General features: G+C 35.0%; 2 protein-coding genes across 2 annotated transcripts; both read right to left on the bottom strand.

Moving 5' to 3' along the window:
* Positions 1-14,133: 14,133 nt before the first annotated feature.
* LOC137711915 (transcription repressor OFP15-like) lies at positions 14,134-15,253 on the bottom strand. The gene has a single exon (XM_068451067.1). It carries the CDS (start codon positions 15,142-15,144, stop codon positions 14,200-14,202), a length of 945 nt encoding a protein of 314 aa, XP_068307168.1. The 5' UTR covers positions 15,145-15,253; the 3' UTR covers positions 14,134-14,199.
* Positions 15,254-23,983: 8,730 nt separating this feature from the next.
* Positions 23,984-25,129, bottom strand: LOC137713762 (probable CCR4-associated factor 1 homolog 11). Its single transcript, XM_068453110.1, has one exon. It carries the CDS (start codon positions 24,930-24,932, stop codon positions 24,084-24,086), a length of 849 nt encoding a protein of 282 aa, XP_068309211.1. The 5' UTR covers positions 24,933-25,129; the 3' UTR covers positions 23,984-24,083.
* Positions 25,130-26,159: the final 1,030 nt, after the last annotated feature.

The following is a 26,159-nucleotide window of genomic DNA, read 5'->3' as shown; positions in this document are numbered from 1 at the left end:
CTCTCTCCGTCTCGTCTGCTCTGCCGATGTTTCTCTACCGTCAATTATTACCTATTTGCTCAAATCTTCGTGGCTCTCCTCTCCACCTCAGGAAATAAAAACATCCATAGCATTTGAACCAATGTAACTTAGACCATTTCCATTTTTAAAAAAAGATGTCAAAAATATCAAATAGACATATAACAGTAACAAATGATGTACCATTTATTCCAACTGAAATGTCAAAGATAACATGAAAAAAAAAAGACTAAATTGATATGGACAAAAAGATGTCAAATTTAAAGTTGCCTTCAAATTTTATTTTTGCTATTTCCAAAGGCATTTCACTTGACTTACCTTAAATGCTAGTATATTTAAGTATTAGTTTATTATTTTTAAACCAACAACAACCTAACTTTTATTATTTTTGTTTAAAAAAAAAATATAAATGAAGCAATAAATTTTGGCATACAAAGAAAATATTGAAGTTATGTCAAATTACCAAGTTAGCCATCAAATTTAAATCTGATGTTTTGAATTTAACGTCTCTTTTGAAGATGCTCTTGCACGTCAAACTTTGAGAGACGATTTCGCAAGTCATTACTAATCAGCATCAAGTTAATATTAATACTTTAATTATTTACTACTAATTAATATTGATATTGTTAAGAATTTAAGTTGCGTCAAAGTTTAAATACGATCTAGTAACACACTACTAACTAACATTAATATTGTCTTAAACTTAACCACATATTAATTTTATCTAGTAAGTCTGTATACTGAAAAATTCAATGTATAGTAGAATCATTATTACAGAAGAAATTTAACTTCATGAAATTTTATGTGTGACATATGCTTTAACACTTCAATTTAATCGAGCATATAAAGTAAAATATAAAAATTCATGGAAACAGTGGATATTTCAACACCATGGGTTCCTTGAATGCTTGCTAAACTTATTTTAAATGTCATCATGTGAGTATTACTGTCTTATAATATTTCTAAATGCCAAAGTGATCTTTATGCAGCTATCAGATAGGGATAAGCGCACGAGAGTGAAGACCCACTTGACTCTATTTGTAACAACAAGTGTATCCCCACCCAAATCACCAAAACCAGCCATACCAAAAAGGCACAAAGATCTTACTTACTATGGTTTTGCTTTGCAGTGACAAGTACAGTTGCAATCGTGCATCTCTACCTCTCTAACCATTCTCCATATTACCAAGTTACTTCTTTTTTTCCTATCTGTCCCAAAGAAAATTTGATGATGAAAGATGTTCTTCCCCACTGTCTGATAAAAAATCTAAATAAAGATATTGACTAGATGTGAATGTGTAGTTGTTGAAACAGAGATTTGATTTAATGGCGTTACAATCAATTTACTTGGCAGGAGGAGAGGAGACTCAAGAGAGGCATTCATGATATTTGGTTTGTAAGAATTTAATTTTCTGGGGAGAGAGACGTTGGACAGAGTCATGGACTGCTTCCAATTTTAAATGAAGGAGAAGGCCCTCTAGTATTTCCCACAAGCAACAAGATATATAGATTTTGACTAAACCCTTATAGTAGACCACATTCAATTCTTACGTTCATGATCATGATACACCTACAAATACAATAATGAAATTTGCAAGTTGGTGCGTGTGAGAGAGAGATGGTGATTAATTTGTTTTAATAAGAAAATATATTTCATATTATAAGCTTTAATTAGTCCTTTTTTTTAGTACAAACAATAATTTATCTAGTCTATTAAGAGAAGAGGTCTTTTCAACTTTTTGCCCATTTTTTACTATTTTACCCTCACTTTTGATACACAATGTTGACATGAGGAGGGCAAAATAGTAATTTTGTATCTTTCAAACTTTTCCCCTTTTTTCCTATCTTGCCCTCACTTTTGATACACAATATTTACATAAGGAGGGCAAAATAGTAATTTTGTATCAAAATATTTACATAAGATAAAAATATGCACTTATTAAGAGAAATTGTCTCACCATCATTTTGTCATCTACATAAGTGAAATCATGATGTTTTTTGGATAATTTGAATGAACTGAAGCGGTTGCGCTTGAGAAGAACGTGAGAGGAGATGGGCGGTTGAAGAGGCTTTAATTTGGTACCTTTTGACAAAATGACAATCATATCCCTATTTTTCCTATTTAACCCTCATTTTTTGAGAAAATGACAATCATATACATATTTTTCCTATGACAAAATAGTAATTATGCAATATTAAGAAAAAATATGCACTTATTAAGAGAAATTGTTCACACACATAAAATGTGTGCTCTCTGCTAGTATTAATATATACTAAGAGATAAGGAAGAATTTGGACTCAAAACACATAAACTGAATAAGAATACTCTAACAACTAGAGCAGTCCATCACTTACAAGATTTAATATAATCGGACTAATTAAAATTTGGACTCATATCCAGTTACAAATTAGGGTATTTTGGTTCCACAAAAGTTGAAGGCATATTGTCGGACTTCCACCTTATCCGAAGTTCTATCATAAACAATAGACATTGAATGAAAAAAGAAGCTGCTTAATTAATTAACTAATTAGTAAACGGGGAATCTTGTCATGCAACTGGTTGTACATCTTTTTCTAAAAAAATAAAAAATAAATAAAATAAAATAAAATTTCTCATCTCATGACTTGAAGAGAGAGATAAAAAATGTTCTACAAATTTACATCCCGATACTTTGCTCAGTAAAAGATAATAATTGAAAATTTGAAACAAATCAAGCCGAAAAATAAACGGATAAGAACTGTTTATGAGCATACACAGAATCAAGCATCAGCCAAATCACCAACTGGAAAGAGAGCATGGCCATCAGTGCCGATCGACTTTAATTTGTAGAAACCAGTAACGCAGACATACAATATGCCTTCAACTTTTGTGGAACCAAAATACCCTAATTTGTAACTGGATATGACAATTATATGAGTCCCCTTGGGTACTTTTTTAGGCCAATAGATTGGAACATTTTGATTTGAAGCACCAAAATGTGAGCCTGACATGTAAAGAGGGGTACATGGTGGAACAATGAGCATGGGAAAAAAAATGGCGAAATGACTTGACATGTGTCATTGCTCCACACTGACTGTTAGAACCCTACTGCTCCAATCCTGTCTCTTAAAGACATGCCCTTTAAGTGGACCTCTCTTGAAAAGTTTAATCTCTTAATCTTGCTTTTTAAGACATTTTAGGGTTTAAGTAACTCTAGGAATGCTGAAATTCCAATTATTAGTGACTTTTTGTAACCTAGAAGGTTGTCCTTTGGTACAATATCTAGGGTGCACAGTGTGGGGATATAAGTTTGCCATTCTTACTTTAGAAGTTGAAAGATTATCAAATGCTAATCTATGTATACGTTTATGATTGACCAATCGGTTTAGGGTGCTACTAGCTACCCTTTTTAAAGTTCCGATCTGAGTTCAATAGGAGAATGTGCCCTTATTTATATCGGATAATGCTAGAAAGATCTGAATTTAGTCTAGTTATTAGAGCATTGTAGTTTCCCATTTGCGTGCAAAGTTTAGTTCTCACTTCCCAAAGTTTAAAATAAGAATCGTCAATGAGAGATCTAAACTACTGTGGAATGAGCACCTTACATTCTTGTTCGATGAACAAAATTTAAGAATATTCATCTTGACCGAAAAATATAATACAAATGTAAATTTACATATTGTTTACTTCTAAAGATGGGCTCTTCTAGTTAAAGAGATAATAGTAAATAAGATCTCAGATTAACCTCGAAATGAAACTCGCCTTTACTTCCCATAGAAATGTAAATAAAATAGGAAACTTTAATGAAAAGCTCTCGATACTGTTCACTTTAACGAAAAACTACATTTTAACATTAAAAAATCAATTTTAGTACCATCTACTTTAGTCTTTATTTTGTTCTTTTCGTTAAAACTCAAAGTTTTCAAACTCTTTTAATTAGTTTTTCTAATAAAATATTGTGGTTTTACATCTCAACATTACATATTTCTATTAAATGAAATCATAAATACATACATTTTTAGTCTCTCACACCCCATATAATCATGTTCGTTGTTTTTGTTCGATTTGTTCAATCTTATGACTAAAAAATTAAAAACAATTGTGTGAAAAATCATCTCACTTCTTAAAAACGTTCTAAATTATTGCTTGTACTACAAAAATTAAAACAAAGTTCTCTTGTAGTGTCATCCCAAGGACGTTTCTCTGACCCTATAACATAATAAATTTGGAATAATACTCGCATCCTCTCATGACGGGAAATATGCACATATTCCACCATTTGAAGATCATTGAATTTGGAACAATACTCGCATCCTCTCTGACCCTACAACATATTAAATTGAAACCGTTCAATTTCTTAAGCTTTATTTGAAGATCATTCCTACAAAAAAAAAAAAAAAATCATTTGAATCAGATATCATTTATGCATCCAAATGTGTGAAACAAATTGATGATGTGAGTATCCAGTAACATATTCATATTGAACCATCCATTTATTTAATATATTTGGATGATTAAACCGCATCTCCGATTTGAATGATTTTTTTGTCATATGATTTTCAAACGAATATTAAGAAATTGAATGATTCCGTTATAAAATTTGTAGTAGAACAAAAATACATTATTTGTAAATAATGGAATGTCTGCATTCTCCTCATGGGAGAATGCAAGTATTATTGCCACCTAATCTTGGACCCGATCGAACATAATCCTTCATAGAGTGACATTGCAAAGTATCCTAGTTTACTAGTTGAAAAAAATTTGGTTTCTCGGCATATTTATTTCTTCTTGTTTCCAAGTAAAATCCTACAGTACTGTGATTGTTTTCTTTTTAGGGTAGTATTTTGTTTCATTGTCATTTTGTTGATTTTAAATAGTGACTAATAAGTCCAAGGCTTTTGAAACAATTGTCTGCAAAACTATTCACCAGTGAAGTGGCTGATTTAGGGTTTAGGGTTTCAATTACTGTTGAATGCTGGAGCAGTCTCAAGAGGCCGTAGCTAGTGTTCTAACACTACCATCTAAATGTATTTCTCTTTATTTATATGTGGAAGACCTTAGGTTTGATTCTCATAGATTGTGGCTCTGATACCTAATTATCATTGACCTATTTTGTAGCTTAACTCATGTCCCTTCCCCCACAACGTTGTATCAAAAAGTGGGACGAAGCGACTTGAATTAGTTACCCTTCTTTTTTCTATTGTTCTCTCCTATACATATATTTACTGAGTGTGTCTGCTGTTTATGTCCTCCTTCACATATCCTCTTGCTCATGGTTACTGTTTCCTCCTCCTCTACCCAACACAGTGCAATTAGGATTTGAATGTTCTTCTGCATGAACGTAATGAAAAGTCATGATGCAGGTGAGTATTGAATCCTTGATTGGACCTTAGTTGGTGTCAGGGCGTGTTTATGTGACAAAAGCTTTACATGGTTTTTTAAATAGCAAAGATAAAAGCCCAAATAAATGCAAATGCCGGTACGTAAATGGATTGATATGGGCCGTGGTTGGTAGTTGGGGTAAATAAAGCCTGTCCTCAATTACATCATGCTCCATTTAAGGTGCCTTAAATTGACTTGAATAACTAGGCCCTTCAAACACGAAAAGCAACTCATTGGTACCTCAATTTTTATTTTATTTTTTATTATTATAAACGATATTACCACAGTCCCATTCTTCTAGGCTATATGGTATAATGAAATTATACTCCCCGTTCGATTTTAATTCATCTATGGTATCGTTTGGTATGCAGACGGGACGGGACGGGACGAGACGGGACAGGACGGAACGGAACGGAGCGGGAGTAAAGATGCCCTTGGATGGAAACAAAGAGGAAGAAGAAGGAGACGGAGAGGTTATAATTTTTTGTTCCACGGATGTGGAACGAGTCGTTCCAGGGGGGTGAGATGGAACGAAAATTCACCCAAAACTCGTCCCGTGGAACAGCTTGTTCCACCCGTTTTAGGCACACCAAACGTGGGACGGAACGCCTTGTCCCACTCTGTTCCGTCCCGTCCCACGTACCAAACGGTACCTAAATGGTCATTTAACTTTGTTGTTATTGTACTTTCTTGTTCATTGTTGGACTAAGATAGAACAATGATTGACCATAACGTTCTTGTACCAAAAGGGTCTAGAAAAAAAGGTCATTGTAAAGGAAAGGGTCTAAACAATAGACGTAGTGGTTTGAAGAGACTCATATCCATTAGGGTAATTCAACACTTGCAAATGATGTCTTTAGTATGAAATGAATAAATTACTCTCATTGTAATATAATAGAAAATAATAATCACATATCATTTTTCTCAATGAACAAACCAACAGAAACAACAAATAAAATTAAACAAGAGTGTATTAAAAAGATAAAAAGGGAAGTGGTTATTATTTTCACTAATGAACTACAATAAGGGTATTAAGTTTCGTTTTTCATAACATGAACATGTAATTTCTTGCTACTCAATTTAGCAATAAAAGTTAAAGAACAATCGCTCACACACATGTTGGTTCAGTCAGTTGTATATATGCTTGAACTTTGTCCAAAACGTGGCATAGAACAAATGTTCTATTCCAGCTTGCGCGTACTAAACGTTGCACGGAACTTCCGTTTCATCCCATTCCATATCGTCTCACTGTCCCTTCTAAAGCCAAACGCTAACCTATTCCTTTGGCCTTTTTATGCTTTGTTTCCCTTGTTTATATTGGAATTCTGTGTAATATTTGGATTGGCCTAATATGCATAGATAATGGAACCGAGCAATACACTACGTCAACTTTCAAGGTATATAATTTCTTCTCAGTCCTCGCCTCCCTCTTAGATCCACCTATCTCAACTTTTGTACCGTTTTCTCTTTTTAATGAAATTTAATTTTTCGGGAAAAAAGAAGAAGCAGGAAAATACGACAGGCACAAAATTCTATACTAATTTTTTTGTCCCAATTTTCGTGTAAAAATTAAATGTCCTCGGAAAATGAGGGTATTCGCGTGGTGGTTGTGTTTTTCTGTTGGGTGTTGGTTGGTTCATAATTTCACTAATTACCAAACTAATCATTAATTAGTTTCTGGGGAAACATGTGTTGATATTGATTTTCTCCAAATTTGACAAGTTAACGCCTGCAGGCTGTCTGTTTCTTTGTCTGCATGAACACTAAAAAATATGTTCCAGTGCAGCTATGAGCATTCTATCACATTGCTTTTAATTTCATTGAAATCGTTTTAGTTTGATCTCATTCAAATCCATTTTGATCCGACGAGGAGGAGGAGGAAGAAGAAAGTAAGACTGTAAGATAGTCGTGGTGCGAGAGCCGAAAGGGAGGACGATAGCTGGGGTGGTAGGTTTTTGTAAAGTTTAAGGGTAATATTGGATCTTTAGGTGTTAAAATTTTTTTGTCGGGTGAACTTAAATTAGTAGCGGAATGTAACTAGAAAAACTCCTATCGCATGGCTGATGCCGCCTTAAGTATATTGAAAACTCTCAGAGTTTTTAAATTTGGTCATTATATTTTTAACAAAGATTCTAATGAGTCTAGAATAAACTGAAGTATATTAGAAAATTCCTCAAATCAAATGCCATTAGTAAGGTGCAACTCGGGCAGATTGGAAGAGTTAGATGGTCAACCTAACCCTAACCTACATTCATAATTCGGTTTTGGATTGAGTTCGGGTTCATGCGGGTTATTTAAGTTCGGGTTTAAATCGGATTTGGGTTTACTTGGGTTGAATTCGAGTTTGCCCAATTTTATCAAGTTTAATCTTATAACAACTTATTTTGCAAGATTTTCAAAATTTGTACCAAAAAACACCTATACTAGTCAAAATTTAATTTTACACATCATCTTTCACAACGAAAACTAAACCAAACAGTGTGGATACCATTTCTAATTTTTCAAGCATGCGAAGTTCAAAATAAAATAATAAGAGAATACCAAAGTTTTAACCAAAAGAAATGTAAAAAGCAACATTATCACTATAAAAACCAACAAAATTCAATTATAGTCCTAAAACTTGTATCTAATATGAAACATGATGGGCATGAGAGAATTCAAGCTAGATATCGAGTTGAGTTTGGGTTGACATGGATGGATAAGGCATCAACCCAACTCAACCTAATAAATGATTCGGTTAAGGTCACGTTGAGTTTGGGCGAATTTTTACTTCATTATATAACCTCCCAATTAAGTTTGAAAGCATATCTGGATTGGAGTTGACCAAATCCAAATTGCACCCCTAGCCAGTAAGAGATATAATGAGAAAGTGGGTAAACTGCCACACACCATCTTGTATATGTTAAAGTTCTGCTGTTGGTGTTGTCTCTTTTCATTGTACCCAATAAAATGGGTAAACTTATTTTAGATTTTGTTTGTTAAGAGGTAAACTTTAGATTTAAATCGTGGGCGTATGCTAAAAATTAAGATAAAATATAAACTCACAAAAGTTGGATTTTTTGAGAAAAACTCTCAAAATTGTGCTATATTTAAATGTCATAAGACTATCAATAATGTTATTAATTGGACACATAAAACTGACTACACTACTTCAATATGATTAATTTTGTATGTTTAAATAACTCTAATGTCATACTATATTATGAGGTGGACTAAAAATATTAGTGAAAATATCGTATTAAGTTACTATCTATATTTAATTCTAATTAATCAGAGCTAGAGAAGGCAACCACACAGCTCAAATTACTCTAAGATTTAAAATTTTGAAATATGATTATTTTAAATATATCAACACTCAACTTAATTTGCTAATATATATAATCAGCAGTCATTATAAATTAAACATTATATTCATCATCCATCGTTTATTGAGATTGAGCTACGAAAAAGAGAAGTGATTTTGACACATTCTTTTTAGCTTCTTACACATCTGTGTATAATCATAATCATTAATTTTGTTTAATTTATTTAATTCGATGATCATAAATAAATAAATAAATAAAGTGTGTAAAATAAAAATAAAAATAAACAACGTTTGAAAATCAATTAAAAAAATTGAATGGCACAAGGTTTAGAATCTTCGTCGTAAGAGCAAGAATATTGAAGAGGCATCTATATGCTGATTGCTGAGCCAAAAGACTCGAACTTTGGAGCATTGACTAATTTTATACTTATTGGTAAATCACACAAAATTACTTCAATTATTGGGTTATTAACAGTTTCATATCTTATTTTTAAAAAAGTTTTAATGTCATACCGTATTTTCGAATTTGTTGCAATGCCATACCTTACGTCAGTTGTCTGTCAATTCCTCCGTTAAATGCTGACGTGGCTTGTGATGTGGCACACTTTCTATTAAAAAACTAATAAAATATTATTAAAAATCATTTAATATTTTTTAATTATTAAAATAATAATTTATTAAAGAAAAGTTATTAAAAATTAAAATTAAAAAAAAAAAAACCCACCCATGTTCGTCTTCGCCCCCCCCCCCCCCCCCCCCGGCGGGCGCGGGCCAAACCAGTGCAACCGATAAAGAAAGAAGAAGAAGAAAAAAAACTCATCTTCATCTTTCCCGACCCCCCCTTCCTTGCAACTCACCCATTTCTTCCTCCTCCTGTCTTCCCATTCCCTCCTCCTCTGGACCCACTACTTGCAACCCAGAAAAAAAAAAAAAAAAAAAAAAAAAAAAAACCATCTGCATCTTCCCCGATCCCCCGTGCCCTGCAACCCAGATCTCATCTTCCGTCGATTCCACGGGTGGAGAAATTGGGCACAGAGAAAATGGGGGGAATGGGCGTGGATTTAAGGAGAGGGAAGAGGGTGTGTGCGGAGGAGGAGGGAAGGGGAAGACGAGAGGGGGAAGAAAGGGGTGGGTTGCATGGAATGGGGGTCGGGGGAAGAAGAAGATGGTTTTCTTCTTCTTCTTCTTCTCCTCCTTCTTCTTCTTTCTTTGGGTTGCAGGGGGTTGGGGGGGGGGGGGGGGGGGAGGAGAAGGGGGTGGAGGGGGGGGGGGGGTGGAAGACAAACATGGGTGGGTTTTATTTATTTTTTATTATTATTTTAATATTTAAAAAATATTAAATGATTTTTTTTTTTTTAGTTTTTTTAATAGAAAGTGTGTCACGTCACCATTTAACGGAGGAATTGACAGACAACTGACGGAAGGTACGAAATTGTAACAAATTCGTAGATGAGGTATGACATTGAAACTTTTTTAAGACAAGGTATGAAATTGTTCATGATCAATAGTTAAGGTAGTTCTGTGTAATTTACCCTATTTTAATTAAGGTTAACTGCCTTTACACCACAAGATTTTGAAAACCATTTGTAAAATGAGCTACTAAGTTTTATTTTTGTATTTTACACCATATGATTTCTGGATTGCATTAAATTAATTTCTTCGTCAATGTTATTGTCTAATTAGATGTTAAGTGCTAACATTGCATAGACTTGACTCACATTTTAAGCACTCATCAACAGTCAATTTCAATGTTTAGTACTTTACTCTTTTACTTTGTTAATCTTTTTATGAAGTTGACAGTCATGTATGCTTAAAATGTGAGTGCAATATCTGCCACATTAGCACTTAACGTCTAATTTGACAATAAAATTGACAGAAAGGTTAAATTAGTGCAATTAAAAAATCACATGATGTAAAAGGCAAAAACTGAATCTCGTGACTTATTGCAAATGACCCGCAAACCTTATGTGTAAAATGCAGTTAACCCTTTTAATTACTATAATGTCGTTAATTTTCTTTTCTTTTTCGTTTTTACCTTCATATGTTTGCTATTAGTTAAGGTATACAATGCAAGCATTTTGAGTAGGAGGTTATCTACTCCAGCGTTACCTCACTTACAAGATATAAACACTAGTATAATCAACTGACTTAACCAATATTTTTCTTTATATAGTTAACTAGTCTAGCTCTTTCCCCTTTAAAATAAGGAGCTTTAACGAAAAACTCATGGTACTGTTCACTTTAACGAAAAACCACATTTTTACACTAAAAAGTCAATCCTGGTATTATTTCACTTTACCTTTTATTTTGTCCTTATTGTTAAAACTCAAAGTTTTCAAACATTTTTCATTAGTTTTTCTTTTAAAATAAACCAGCTAAGGTGAGTTTAAGACTTGTTTACTTAATTTGTTGAATAAAGTAAAAGATTAATGTCTTATCAGCAAGGTAATTAGACAAAGATTTTCATACTACCATCTATTCTTTTTTGTAATTAGTTTCTAGTGAGTGTAGTGGGATATATATTTATTGTTTGTACAACTCCATATTCGCAACGATGAGAACAAGAAGATAACATAAATCAACATGATAATTGGTAGGAATCAATAATTTTTTTTCAAATCAGACAATCAAACATATTATGTTATTAAAAAAAATAAATTGGTACGAGCAATTTAAACAAATACTACGTAAACGACGTTTAGAGTAACAATCCTTTTTAATAGTTAATTAGGTACGCCACAACATGAAAAATTGTAACTTCCTCATCTGCTTATTTGTTCTATATAATTAGCACTAGATTTATGGTTGCCTTGCCTAAGATACGTAGCAAAAGTGTTACTTGATAATTGGTAGGACAATTTTTCTTTTAAAAGACATTTAATCATATTATGAACTGTTTGTTTTTAAAATAATTGAAAATGCTTTTTGTAAAAGTGATTTTTGTTTACAAAAACACTATAGACATTTTTTTGGAAGAAGCACCATATATGTGTTCGTGCATGGAATACTTAAAGTACTTTCCTATGATCCACTTGGATTTTTACTAAGGTTGATTTCAAAAACATTTTCACCAAAAGCTTCTCAATCATTCTTAAAACACTTCTAAATGAGCCATATGTTATCAAAATACGATCATTATAAGCCACGTATATACATAATTAAATGAGAGTATAGTTAATTAATGACTCAGATTAATAATCTCACATTTGATTAGGTACCACAACATGGGAAATTGCACCTTCATATGTCCTTGCCTAACATACAAAAAGTGTCACTTGAAAGATTGCAACAACAAGACATACATGCAAATACAAGTTATGGAGTATGGAGAAGATCAAGCATCGGATTTAGCATGAGTTGTTCCTATCCAGCATTGGATTTAACTTGGTGAGAGCTTCTTCTTTGCACCACTCAAAAACTGACATTCTTATATCACACCTCCAAAGAATATATATCCCACCATCTTGTATTTTCCCGCAACACCTAGCTATTTGCATGACAGTCAGAAATTCAAATTATTATATGGGCAGGGATGTGATGATAAGGTTACCAAAACAAGAAAACACAAAACAAAATAAAACTGAAAACAAGCATACAAGACATATTCTCCGTCTGAAATTATATAAAGCTGAAGAAGGCAAATGCAGGTGGGTTTGTTTTCCTTTATTAAGCTTGTAGACTCTCAAACGGGTTCGTAATAATCCATCATGTTCGTGTCAATACCATGACTGATCAATTTTTCAGCATACTCGAACAATACCTTTTTTGAGAAGAAAATCTCAACGATATCAGAGGAGTTTTATTGATAAGAAAATCTCGACGATATGACGGTATTAGCAGGACATAAACTTTACCCTTCATAAAATAAAAGGAAAAAACAAACATGAAAAAGACGAGAGGACATAAACCCTAGCCCTCTAGAAATGAAAACAATAAAGATACAAAGAAAAGAGGGGGGGGACATGAAACCTAACCCTCTAAAGCCAAACAAAAAAGTCTAAACCTGCAAAACAAGTCGAACAACACCACAAGGTTAGGAAAAAAAACAAGAAAATGAGACAAACATGCATGGTTGAGATGTACATTAATTTGAGAAGCGAAAGTCAAGTAAGCCGACATAGCTCGAAAACAATGCAGCACGAGCCGCTGGCAGAGGATAATCATGCCATATTAAAGTTGGAGAAGACAAGCCCCTATTAGAGTAATTATACTTAAACTATATTGTACGTAATATTATTATTTCATTCAAACTATGATATGGATCTTATTAATATATATTAGAAACGTGACAGATCAACTGCTTATATTATAACACATAAAATGATAATACATCGTAACTATATTTATGCTACACAAAAAATTTCCTTGATCACTCAAGGACATTATTTTTTGACACAAAATTTCACAGTTTTTATTGGGGTTTACGACGATAAATGATAATTTGTGCAGGTGCAAAGAAATGAGTTTTGGGACCACGCCAAATTTCAGAGCTGGAATGGTACCTATCATTGATAATGACGGTCCATTTTCAAAATCAACGACCTTGATTGCTTCAAAATTTCAGAAATTGGATTGCATAGAGTGGCAGTGGTGGAGTTCACTCATTCACAGTGCCCGTACACTTGTGTCGTTGTTATCAGTTGCAGAAGATCATCTCTTCAAATTCTTGACCGTTAAATTTTAACAGTTGAATTTTTAACCTAGTTTCTAAGAGCTAAGAACCGCATTACGTAGGATACACTGGAGCATACGAAATAGTCCAACAAAATAATATATTTGGAGCTTAGTATATGTCCATATATAATTGACTGAAGATGCTTAATTTTCAGTGTACCTTTTTTCATGCAGTATATTTTAATTTTTATCAACAATTTGATGATGTCTTGACGGTCCACATAAAATTATTAATTTGTCTTACGTATTATGACATATTCAATCTGCCATCAAGAGTTACCAAAGATTTCCAATAATAGCAAACATGACTTTTAATAAATTATATCACATTATTCATCGCATCTCTTTTATAAGTAAAATTTACTCAGACAAGTAGGTGAGTTATAGATAGATTTTATTAACTTCGACGAGAAGTGTAACATAATGAGATAGATCTCAAATCTGCGAAAATTGTGACTAATAAATGTGGTATCTAACGTTACTAAAATAGAAATTAACCCTTGTATAGTAATCCTACTCTAATTAACATGCATTGGGAAATGGGAAACTGTAAACTCACACACACGATTGCAATCTTCACACGAAAGTGAGATTTTCAGTGTGCTGGAAACACAATCTGTTACATCAAGTGTTATAATATAATTTGTTTAAAACTTAAAAAATAAATTAATCATTTATATTATGAAATTTAGTGTACCAAATCATGTTATCATGAAAATTTTCTCTACAAGAATTTGAAAGAGAGAGAGAGAGAGAGAGAGAGAGATTAAGCTTTTTCACTATCATTTCTACTACTACTAGTATACATATGTTCTGATTTTCCATTGAATAAAAAAAACAACTAATTAACTGGCGAAGATGAAGCATCATCTTCGTCGTCCTCGTCAGCTTCTTCTTCCTTAATCTGATCTTCTTCACCTTCTAACAATGAAGATAAACAAGGAGTAGTGGCAGTACTTTCAGACTCTTCTTCTATGGAGGAAACACAAGGAGTAGTAGCAGAAGAAGCAGAAGAAGAAGACGACGACAGCGACGAAGAAGTAGTAGTAATACTATTGTAAAAATTAGATAAGGGAGAAGAAGGAGAGTTAATAACACAAGAACAAGAATTACTTCTGGTGGTGGTAAATGCTAGACCTACCAAGAGATCAACAAAAGCTCCAACAACATATCCATGATTGCTCTTACCATTCACCCTCAAGTACCAGCACAAAAGCTCTTCAAGATTCTCCCAGTCCTTCAAACCATGAGCTTCCACCATTTCCTCCATAGATTTTCTAAAATCCACAATCGGGTCTGTCGAGTCCATTGACAAAGCCACGCTCTCCTTGAATGGAATGACATTATTAACCCCATTACCACCATCATCATATGGTGCTGCCGGCGCCGCCTCCACTAGCACAGAGCTTGTCTGACCAGCTGGCTCAAAGAAGAGCCTCTCTGACCTCAACCCTTTAATCACACTCTCTATTGCGTCCCCTCCTCCTGCTCCTCCACCGCCTCTAGAATCTTTAGAGGCGGTGGTGAAGCTGGGACACTCGTGAGATGACGAGTTCGTGAAGACCGAGTCTGGTGTGCTATCCACCAACGCCAAATCTGTTTTAGGGTTTGTAGTGTCGAAGTAGGCTGAGTTTATGGTCTTGAAAATATCATTGCCAGTTCTGAAAGAAATGGTTCTGGTTTGAGTACAAGAAGGCCAAGGCCATGAGGAGGAAGAAGAAGAGGAAGATCTTGATATCTCTGATGTGTTCTTGGAGAGAAAAGGGAGCTTCATTTTCTTGCCCATCTGAAAAAAAAAAATTTCCTGGTTTTGTTGGAGGGATAGGGGAGAAGAAATGAGGCTTTTTTCAAAACTTTGAAATATGAATTTTTGGAGCTGTCAAATGTGGCATTGATGGAGAGTCAGAGGGGAGGGATGTAGGGGGTGGAAGATTATTTAAAGGATTGAGACAAAAGGGCAAAAAAAAAAAGAAAAAAAAGAAAGATGTATATTATAAATAAAATGAAACTTTATCTAAAAGCTCATGGTATTGTTCACTTTAACGAAAAATCATACTTTTACATTAAAATGTCAATTATGATACTATTTATTTTACTTTATATTTTGTTATTTTCATTAAAACTCAAAGTTTTCAAGGCATTTTCTTTAAAACTCAAAGTTTTCAAGCAATTTTTATTAGTTTTCCATAAATAAAATGGGGGTTGGGGGAAGTTGTGGAATAAGGGAAGAGATCCCCTTTGGACCTCTCTCACCAAAACCTAGGGATCCTTGAAATTTGATTCAACGACTACAAACAGGGGACCTCTCTAAAAGTTATAATAATTGTAGCTGTTGGATCAAATTTCAAGACAAATTTAAACTACATTATTATGGGTAGTCCAATGTGAGACTTAGTCCATTCTCCACTCTCTTAATGTAGATAATATAATTTATTAAGAAAAAAAAAGGGGGAAGTGGAGAAGTTTTTTAGCATGTTGAAAGCACAACTCAATACACTAAGTGTCGTAATATAAGTGGTTAAAACTTTTTCTTTTTAAGTATTTAACCATTTATATTATAAAACTTGGTGTACCATACCGTGTTACACCGAAAAAACCTCTCTAACTGATGGGGTCATTTTACTCCTTTGTGTTATATTTATCTATATAAAAACAACTTTTAAATTTAATGTTTATTCCATGTTTGGTCATAATTTGTTGTGTTTCAGTTGAGCTCATTGAATAGTATGGTACAGGTTATGTAGAGAGCTTTTATTTCCTAACAGTCATTTATTAATTGACTTAAAAGAAAAAGAAAGAGTCTTCTTTTAAGGACATTATTTAGCTGTTCACATGTTCGGAGTTATTACTCTCGGGTACCTATGCATATGTAACTCGTGAAAATCATAAAAATAAAAGTTTATACATAAGTGTTAAAATGCTACTTGTCTAGAAGGATTTGAAGTGTTTTCCCTTTTTCTTTTTCTTAGGTACGTTTGATGCAACTCCTTTCCACAACCTATCATGTTGCATATCCTTACACAAATTTGAATGTGTAACTACATTGTTCGCCATAACACTTGAGCTACAAGCGATACTGGATGAATTTCTAATTGAATACAAGGTACATGCACATGCATCCGAAGTCCTGTGTAGCGATATTGGCCTGGCTAGCATTACACTATACGAAAATATCCACAAAGTAACTCTCTATCACGTGCCTTCGCCCCAAACATTACAGCGACAAGATTGAGACCCTAGAGAGAGAGAGAGAGTGAGAGAGTCATTTATTACTTCATATCTTTCTCATGGATTGGTGGGAATTCTCATCTCTCTCCTCACAACAATAAGGAAAGATCAATCAATGAGAGAGGGGAACAACTGCCAATTGTCATGGTAGGAGTTGTATGAACCCTTCAACAATTATTTATGTGCGTTTAATTTCTGTGTATATAGAATCAGATTATATGACTTTGATAATTATAACACTGTTATTATAGTTGATTCTTATAACGTTGTTTTTGTAGCGTTGAGATCAATTTGATTCATGTAACATTGCTTTTGCTGTTGAAACTTAATTCTGAATAATTTTGTTTTCGTGGTGGTGGATAACAACATATAGCTGTTATAGGTGTATTAGGTAAAGAAACACTCATAAGCAAGCAGTGTTTGAAATTTTTTCGATACAGTCGATATTTCTGTAGGAATATCAGAAAAATTAGAGAAAGATACAGAGGGGGTGATGTAGTCTAAACTTCACCCTATATGGGAGAAATTTTTAAATTTCGCCTAAAATTGACAGATTTCGTCGATATTTCCAATATAGTGTTTAAATATTGAAGAAACTATTATATTTCATTTAAATCAGTATTTAAAATTTCTTAAAATTTCATTTTAAATTTCCATCATTTGCATTGAAAACAACTGATATCAATATTTCGATATTTCTATCGATATCGATATTTTAAACATTGCTCATCAGACTCATATACTAAAGGGAACTTTAACGAAAAACTTCTGATATTGTTCACTTTAACGAAAAACCATATTTTTACACTAAAAAGCCAATCATAGTACTATTCATTTTACCCTTTATTTTATCCTTATCGTTAAATCTCAAATTTTTAAACTATTTTCATTAGTTTTCCTTATACTAAATTCACGACTAAACTAGACTCATAAATTTTGGCCCACAATACAGAAGAGTCCTGGACCCTTGAATTTAATTGTGCATTTGGTTTGTTCTACGCCTCCAAAAGTAGGTTACATCCAGCGGTTTAAAAGTTTAAACTCATTTTCCTACGTTGTACTTGTGCATAAGATTCAACTATTAAGTCAATCCTAAGGTTGACATCTACTGATCTTTGTTGACACACCATCCCCATATCAACTATGTAGTATAATATATGCTGGTCCACAATAACTACATATGCAATGCAAGCACCACAAATTCGATAGCTAGTTGTCATTGATCGAGAATGCTTAAAATTTAGTTGAGGAGATCTCAAATTTGACTCAAATGAATAAAACGAAATGTCTGCCTGGTGAAAAACGTGTTCATTCTCTTCGCTCAACGCATGAGTTCAAGCCACCACCAAAGCGTTCGGTAATGTTAAACCTAGGTATTTGCACAATTATGTGCGTAGTTGTTCTCTTGTTAAACTCAAATAGTACGTTAATTCAACGAACTGAAAAGAGTGGCCCATTACATTAATTATGGAGCCCAATGCTCTTGGGTGGGTTCGTAAGGTGTATGTCCTGCTTATCCATTGTAACAGCGTAACTTTGTTATGCATAAACTTTCTCATTCTAAATATCTGATCATTTGTTATGTGAAAAAAATAAAATCCTCAATTTAACATAACATGTTAAATAGTCTGATCCTTTATCCTTATATGGTATTGCACTGACAAAGAAAATAGAGTATGCATAGGAGGGTCCATTGCATTAATCTGAAGTGTGTAAGTGGTCCCTTGACTATATCCACAAAAAGAAGTTTAACCTAACAATGATAAGATGCTCAATTCACAAAACTTTACCTACACCAAGCAACACAACAGTATAATACAGCCAATCATACCCCACTTTTCTTGTGACTCACCTCCCCCGTGGCCCTTCCCTCCCCTCTCCCGCTCGCATGGGTCATGGACTCATGGCCCTGGTTCTTGGAACCTAATCTAATCAAGCGTGACATTGACAGACTAAACTGCTAAAAGGACGCTAGGCAATTCCAAGACAAAAGTAAGTACTGTTCTGCAGCTTTACATCTTCAATTATAATGCAAAAACAAGCATTTGATAGCATTTTTACTAAATACATCCTTCTTCTCCTCTTACATCCCCATTTAATCTCGAACCCGATTCCTTAATAGTTTGTGTCGTTTCGTGTCTAGATTTCGCAAACGAATGTCTTATCGGGTTCTTAACAAGTGACTCAATAACAACCCGACATGTTAACATGTTCTTAACTGATTAACAAATAACGACCCGACTAGTTAACAAGTTGACTAGAAACCCGTTATGTTAGTATCTTTTCGTGGCCTAATTGGATCTAATGGTTGATTGTAAAAGACTTGTGTGAAAGGGTAAAAGGGTGTGTAAAAGTTAGCTCCCTATCAAAAAAAAAAAAAAAAAAAAAAAAAAAAACTTACCTTGTAATGAGAAAAGGCCACGAAAACAACTTCATAACTACGAATCAATAACAAGGATGACAAAACAAACTTAAACCCTTTTTTTTTTTTTTTTTTTTTTGCTTCGAATATAATTTGTTTTCGGAAAATTTTTCTGTGCAGGTAGGGTTTGGGAGGAGGGCCACCTTATCCTTCTGAATCCTTGTCTTATGGGGACCAAAATTTACAGCTTGTGGTGCACAAGAAATGCAAGAGCACATGCAGTTGATGTGGGTTTTGATTAAGAAACTCCTAACTGTACTTTGGCTGCTTTGATTTTACATTTCTAATTCATGGGATGGAGATGCTTTGTGTGTGTGGCCATGTGGGTGGCTTCGCCATAATTTTCGAGTACTCGACGAAATAAACGGACAAGTCATAACACAACTGCAGTTTTATAGCAAAGAACAGGAGGACATCAATCATTGTACAATTTCATCCTAAACATCAGTAATGTTTTCTCTGTCTGTCTTTCCATAGAAACACGCGAGAATAATTCACTAAGCACTGAAGGTAGGGCGTATGTTAAGGGTGCTATTTCTTGTCCTCCCGGCAAACATTTAGCTCAATAACTCAAGGGAGATTCAAGATACAGTACCATTGCTTCTGGAAAAGTAACAAAATAGCTAGGCTAAGTTAATTACTCAGTCCAGTTATAGATTGTTACCTTTTTCATTTGACCGTCCATGGTGTTCATCTTCGCTGATATCCCTAATCCTAGCGCAACCGAACATCTTTCTTCAGAACAAGTCGCAAACATCTGATTCCACATCTTGTCTAATCTGGCCAGTGGAGAATAAAAAAGGATCATTAATCACAGATCAATGACAGTTCCAAGCGGAGGAAAACATCATTAAGCAAAACAAACAGAAAACAAGTGCCACAGTTGTCATGTAAGTTGATCGAAACAATTTCATGATTACAACTGCAGCCCCACCCAAAATTTTTAGGGGAACATTCCCATTAATATCGGACCCTGTCCCTAATGGAAAAGACCGACCATCCCTCATCCCTCCTTTAATCCCCCACACAGCTCACTTGTGGCTTCAACTTATTCATAGGAAGAAGAAAAAAATCAAGTTATTCGTAACCAAAACATTTTTGTAAGCATATATAAGAATCCTGCAACAAATATCTGAGACTCAGCTTACCTTAAGGATCAAAATGACCATGTATACCAATATGTCAAACCCAAAAAGTAATGAAAATGCTCTAATAGAAGTAAAAGTATATCCCATTTACGTAAACTGACTGCTGCTTATGTACCACAAAAATCAGTGACAGTCTACCGATATCTTTTTCCGTATAAGAAGACGGTCCGGTTCTCTGTAGTCTATGCAGCACCTGCACAATTTTGGCATCCATTACAAACATGTCATCAATCATTTTTCACCCTTTGCACTTCCACATGAAAGGGTGCAGCTGCTGATCCCGTCCAATTCTTAATGCAATGTTTGGATCTCTGCATTTTGGAGAAACAAATAAGCATGAAAATAGAGTGTACAACTTAGCACCAGCCACGACTCCAGTGCCCTGATACTCCAGGCACCAATATAATTTGGTACCTCCGTTGAACGTGATGCGATATTGAAAGCAATACTACGGCAACCAACATGGCCACACTGCACATAAATACAAAAACATATGTTGAAAGACAATTGGAAGAATGGGATCCAGCTACTCTGCAGTTCCCATGCTAATGGAGAAAGCTAGTTGAATCCAAACAATAGAAATGTGGCACATCCGAATTCAACGGGCCAGCGCCTTGTGATGGTTCAACTTCAGCTAAAGAAATGGTCCTCTACATTTGTTGTACAAGTGGAGATTCTTTTCCAACTTAATACAGTTTTTCTTGATGCAACACTTACCCATGCAGGAGAAGGCTGGTTGAAATCCAAGTGTGGTTGAATCAATGGGGCTGGCAAAATTTGAAGGTCCAAAATAAAGAACTGATCATTCTCATTTGTTGTCGAAGTGCAGAGTCATTTTCCATCTTAATAGATAATTGGTTCCGGATCAGCACGAATTTCCTTGGTGAGTACTGAGGAGCAAACCATCGTACCTAAATGAATCTGATTCTAAGTAGCAACAAAACCCAAGCACAAGCACAAGGAAATGGCTTGAATTATAACAAAACCTGAACTTGTGATCAGAATAACAGTCAAAACCCAACAGATATGAGGAAAAATAATTAACGCAAGGGTTTGAGTTACCTTCAACTGCTAAACCAAATTACAGGAACCTTTCAACTATCGGTAAAAGTAGCTGAAGGTTTTGAAAGTTGGGTAATCTACCAGAAGCGTAAGATCAAATCTGGGGTAAATAAATCCAAGTGTGCAAGAAAGGCTACCTTAATTTACCCTAGCATCAATATTTGACTGAAGAAGAAAAAAAGATAAATGTTTTAAGTCACAGATATGAACCTGCTGTGCAGAGTACTTCAAGATATATCCACAGAAGACAGTCAAGGACCCCTCAGAACAATAACTCTGTTAACAAGATAGAGATTACAGAAAGCAAGCAGACTATATATGAACTAAGATTTATGGAGTTAAATGTGACCATAAAAAGTAATAACAGTTAAAAAAGAACTGTCTGCATTTAGAATCAATCGAAAATAACCATGTTTATGGAGCTAAATGTGATAGAAAAAGATATAGTTGACAGGCCTGGTGGAAAAAGATATAGACTTGGGCTCCCTCCCACTACTAAAACTAGACCAAAACGTAAAAAGATGTTGACTACAAATAGCAGGACCTGATAGAAGACCACATCAAATTTAGCTTCAAATTAAAAAAATATTCACTTCAAGTAGATGGCATGCTCAAAAAATCAACCTGTTTATGGTACAGAATTGACACACACAAATGCATATATGGATTGCCTGCATGGATAATCACACAGGTGCATGTGTATTGATATCATATATAAATTCTACAACTTTAGTCAGAAACATTCAGTGCTGTTGCTCCAGTCAAAACCAGTCAAGTCCACAACCGTCCATTTCATGTTTATTTTTATCAAGTGTTTTAATTTTCAATATAGGATACACATGTATCGAAATATATGTGAATGTATAATTGTATGTGGGGGGTGGGGGGGGGGGGGTTACCTGAGGAAAAGGTACAGTTCTAGACGTAACTCAAAACCAATTGGCCACAGAAATTCAAAGAAAATTGACAGAATCCGAAACTACCATTCTTACAAGCCAAGTAAGAAGGATCACGAACTAGAAGGAAACCCCATGTGTCACAAGCCATGACCTTTTAACTTATCATGCTGATGACTAGAAAAGTCAGAATGCATATGTAACGTAAGTTAAACCCCAAGTACTAAACAATATACGGATATGGATGAAAGTTCAACACCAATTTAAGATGCGACAACCAGATTTTTATTGATAGCAATAGCTAAGGGTATTGTGAAGTAAGGGGAGAGCCATTATCAGTTCTGAACACATCATTAGAGAAGCAATGATATATTTGCAGACATTAAAAGCATGCGTCACAAGCAATGGTCTTTAACTGCTCATGCCGACGACCAGAAAATTCAGAAGGCATATTTATGGAAGTTAAACTCAACTACTAGACATCATAATGACATGAGGATGAGGATACAAACCATAAAAAGTGGTTATGTTCTTTCTTTGTGTGTATGGACAACGCAATAGATGATACAATCTGCATTAGTATATAACAGAAATGAGAATGAGGAAAAGGAGGCAGGTAGACTATCACCAAGAGCCTTCATTTGCCTCCATTGCGGTATAACAGGACGTTGCTTTTGTAGTCTAAAGGAAACCTGTTAATAACTCATATCCCCAAATTCCAGATGCAACACTCCTGGAAAGATGATCAGTCATCAAACCAATCAAATCACTATCATCGAAGTTAGTTTTTATACTGGAGCTTTCTATTGCAGTGTTTTCATACTGGAACTATTGCTTTCGCTACTATTTCCAATTCTGCCACAAATCTAATCCTAGCTGCTGGAATGCATTAACCGATAAATTGCTATGGGAGTCAACATCAATATCAAATGTAACGCATCACAGATGTATGATCCAGATTAGTAACGAAACAACAATTGAAAATTAACTGTTATAGGACAATTTCATTGTAGGGAACAGGTGAGGTTTTCTGATACATAATAATCATTCATCTTCCAATAGTTTTGGAAGTCAATAGGCAACTGGAAGGAAAGAGCATATAATTGACATTACAAGATGTGGTCCATATAGAATGAACTATTACAACTACATTGTGAGCAGAGGCTGAAAGGCTGCTTGCTAGTCTTCTAGCCTTGATAGGAACCACAATATTGACTACGTTCAATGATTGACCGAATCATATACGTAATCTCACACTATGTTTACTGACGTCATTAACTAGCGCACTAAGTTCAATCAAGTATAAAATGGTTTAACTGATTTGTTCACATTACTGATAACTACATTTTCCCTTTTGACCGCCATAGCCATATTCCACTCTCAACAACCTTACCAAAAGTCCAAGCATTCTTAAAGAATTCAATCATCTAACTAGTCGACAACAATAGAGTATACAATTCCTATGACAATGACCTGCTTCAGGAACCCATTTAATACTTGAAAAGTATTAACTGTTTCTGTTGTTTTTATGTACCAAGAGAATCCAGCTTCAGGAACCCATTCAACCCATCAGAATTCTCTTCTAATCACTTATATATACTCTAAAACAATTCATATAGAACCCTACAAAAGACCAATTAACCTTCCCTTTCTCTATAATCCCGAATTCGACAGTCTACACTCCAGTGGAAAATTCCGAATTTGCTAAACCCACAACCCCACCACACCACAATCCTTTTTCCAAACATCTCCAAAGTTCCTAATTCTATAAGCTTCCAAACCCATCAATTATCACAAACAGATATGCACAAAAGTAAATTAAGGATCAGAAATACCAAAAGATCGAATGCAAAACCAACAACTGCGAAGAATTAATAAGAGCCTAATAATATTGATGAAACCAAGTCATGTGTACAAAATTTACTTAAAAGAGAGAGAAATCTATAAGCAATAGATTCCAATGAAAATATCAAGAAACCTCTAGACCATACAAAATGCCAGCATACTGCTCGATCCCATTCTTCGGAAAGTAGACCTCTCTGATCCTCTGGAACGCGTGCAGGGTCAGCAGGCTATCCGACCCGGCCTGGTGGCTCTTACCGGCAACCCGCTCCACATTCAGTGTCTGGCAGACCCGGTCCAACCCACCATAGAGGCTGGCGCAGAACCTCGTCAGGTGCTTCACGTCGTACACTCCAGACCCAAAGAAAATCCTCACGTAATTCAAGAACACCGACAACTCGTCCGGCAAGACTCGCTGAGTCAACACCTTGACCAGGTACCCAAAATCGTAGACGCTATGGAACGTGACCCAGTTAACGGCGTCGTTGCAGACGAGCCCGGACGACATCATCAGCGCCGCGAACCGAACCGAGTCTACCCCGAAATCCCGGTTCCGCTCGAAATCGATTCCCTGCCGGCGAAGCAACTCTACAGAATCGTGCGCGTGGGCGTCCCGCGCGACGTCGAAGTCCCGGAAATTGAATTCCCAGATATACAGATTCTTGGTCCCCAAATCCGGCAGATTCCCACTGTCGTCCGAAAGGGTGAGGCCCACCTGGATCAGATTGAGGCGATCAACGTTGGCCTTGAGCATGAGGTAGTGCGCGGTGGGTTCGCGGTGGCGGAAATTGGGGTCATTAGGGTCGGGTCGGACCACGACGCCCGGGAACTCGGTGTCCATGGAAATCAAGGGGAAATCGTCGATGACGGATCGAATCAGTTCGAACTCGGACTCGAGGTTATCGGACCATACCGAACGGATCAGGATGTCTCGCGGCGACGGAGGCTTGGGTGGCGGGGGGCCGGATGATGACATCGCATAGGTTCGTCCAGATCGGATTGCGAAATCGGATCCGAATCGACGATTGTTTGTTACTGAAATTAAATAATAAATAAAAACGATGGCGGAATTTGGTTAGGGTTTGATGGATGATTTTGAAAGAGGAACAAGAAAAAAGGGGGCAGTTTTATAGAGAATCGATAGTTTAGAGAGAGAAAGTAGAGGGAGGGAGACGTGAGACGTGGGGCAATCGTGTATTTTTAATAATTTATTAACCTTTGTTCTCTGATTTGTTGCGGAATACTAGTTTTTATTTATTTTTTATATTTTTATTAGAATTAAAAAAATGTGATTTGTTGGTGATTGGTTAGTTTATATTTTATTTTGTGAATATTGTATGACTGAAAATTAGACTTGAGAGAAAAATAAATAGCTAAAGTAGGGAGGTGGTGGGGCCCAAAAACTGTGGGCCCACTTGGGTTTGTCATGTTGTGGCTGAGTCCAAAGTGATTGGTAGAGAGATTTTTCAATCTGACTAGAACACGAAGTTGTATACTGCGTGTTACTATAACAATGGTAGAATATGTATGCTAAAAAGTTAATAACTTAAAAAATACAATTTCGCACTACTTATATAAAGACATGTGGTTTACCATCCATATTTCCGTCACAATAAAAAAAAAAAAATCTGATTAGTGGGGGGAATTGGGTGACGTGGACATATAAAACAGGTGTGTAGTTAATTATTAAGTGCAATTTATCCAAATAATACATTGAAATTTTGAAGAATGATATGATCAGTCGTCTGCATGTTGATTATGTCTCGAACTTGTCTATTCATACTTGTGAGATATACAAAATAGGAACGAAGGTGTTGCCCTACACATATGAATGCCACTATCATTTAGGCATATTGGTGATGTAGATGGTGTCACAATAAAACCGACAACAGGATTGAAGTAAGAGTTATGGATCTCCTAAAAGAAACGAAAGCCGAAAAATTTTTCATTAGAAGTTTTAGTAGAACGAAAATAATAAGAATCAAAATTTCCAATCCAACTTGTGTTTTTAATTGCGAATGAGAGTGGAAAACAAAACTAAGAGTTTATTCGACGCTAACAGAAGAAAGAAATAAAGAAAAAACATACGTAGAAGAAGCTGTTGACTTTGACTAGTCGGCAGTGTGTTGGACAATGCAAAAAATGTGCTCAGAAATTAACAAGGTAAAGTCGGCACTGAATGTGAAAGTCGTGTGCCAAAATT

Source organism: Pyrus communis, chromosome 13 (genome assembly GCF_963583255.1).
Source record: "Pyrus communis chromosome 13, drPyrComm1.1, whole genome shotgun sequence".
NCBI classification, from domain to species: Eukaryota; Viridiplantae; Streptophyta; class Magnoliopsida; order Rosales; family Rosaceae; genus Pyrus; species Pyrus communis.
This window is presented reverse-complemented; position numbering and strand designations above follow the sequence as displayed.

Bases quoted from the DNA above. Each gene is read 5' to 3' on its own strand.
- LOC137713762 (XM_068453110.1), bottom strand. From the start codon at position 24,932: ATGTCATCATCCGGCCCCCCGCCACCCAAGCCTCCGTCGCCGCGAGAC.
- LOC137711915 (XM_068451067.1), bottom strand. From the start codon at position 15,144: ATGGGCAAGAAAATGAAGCTCCCTTTTCTCTCCAAGAACACATCAGAG.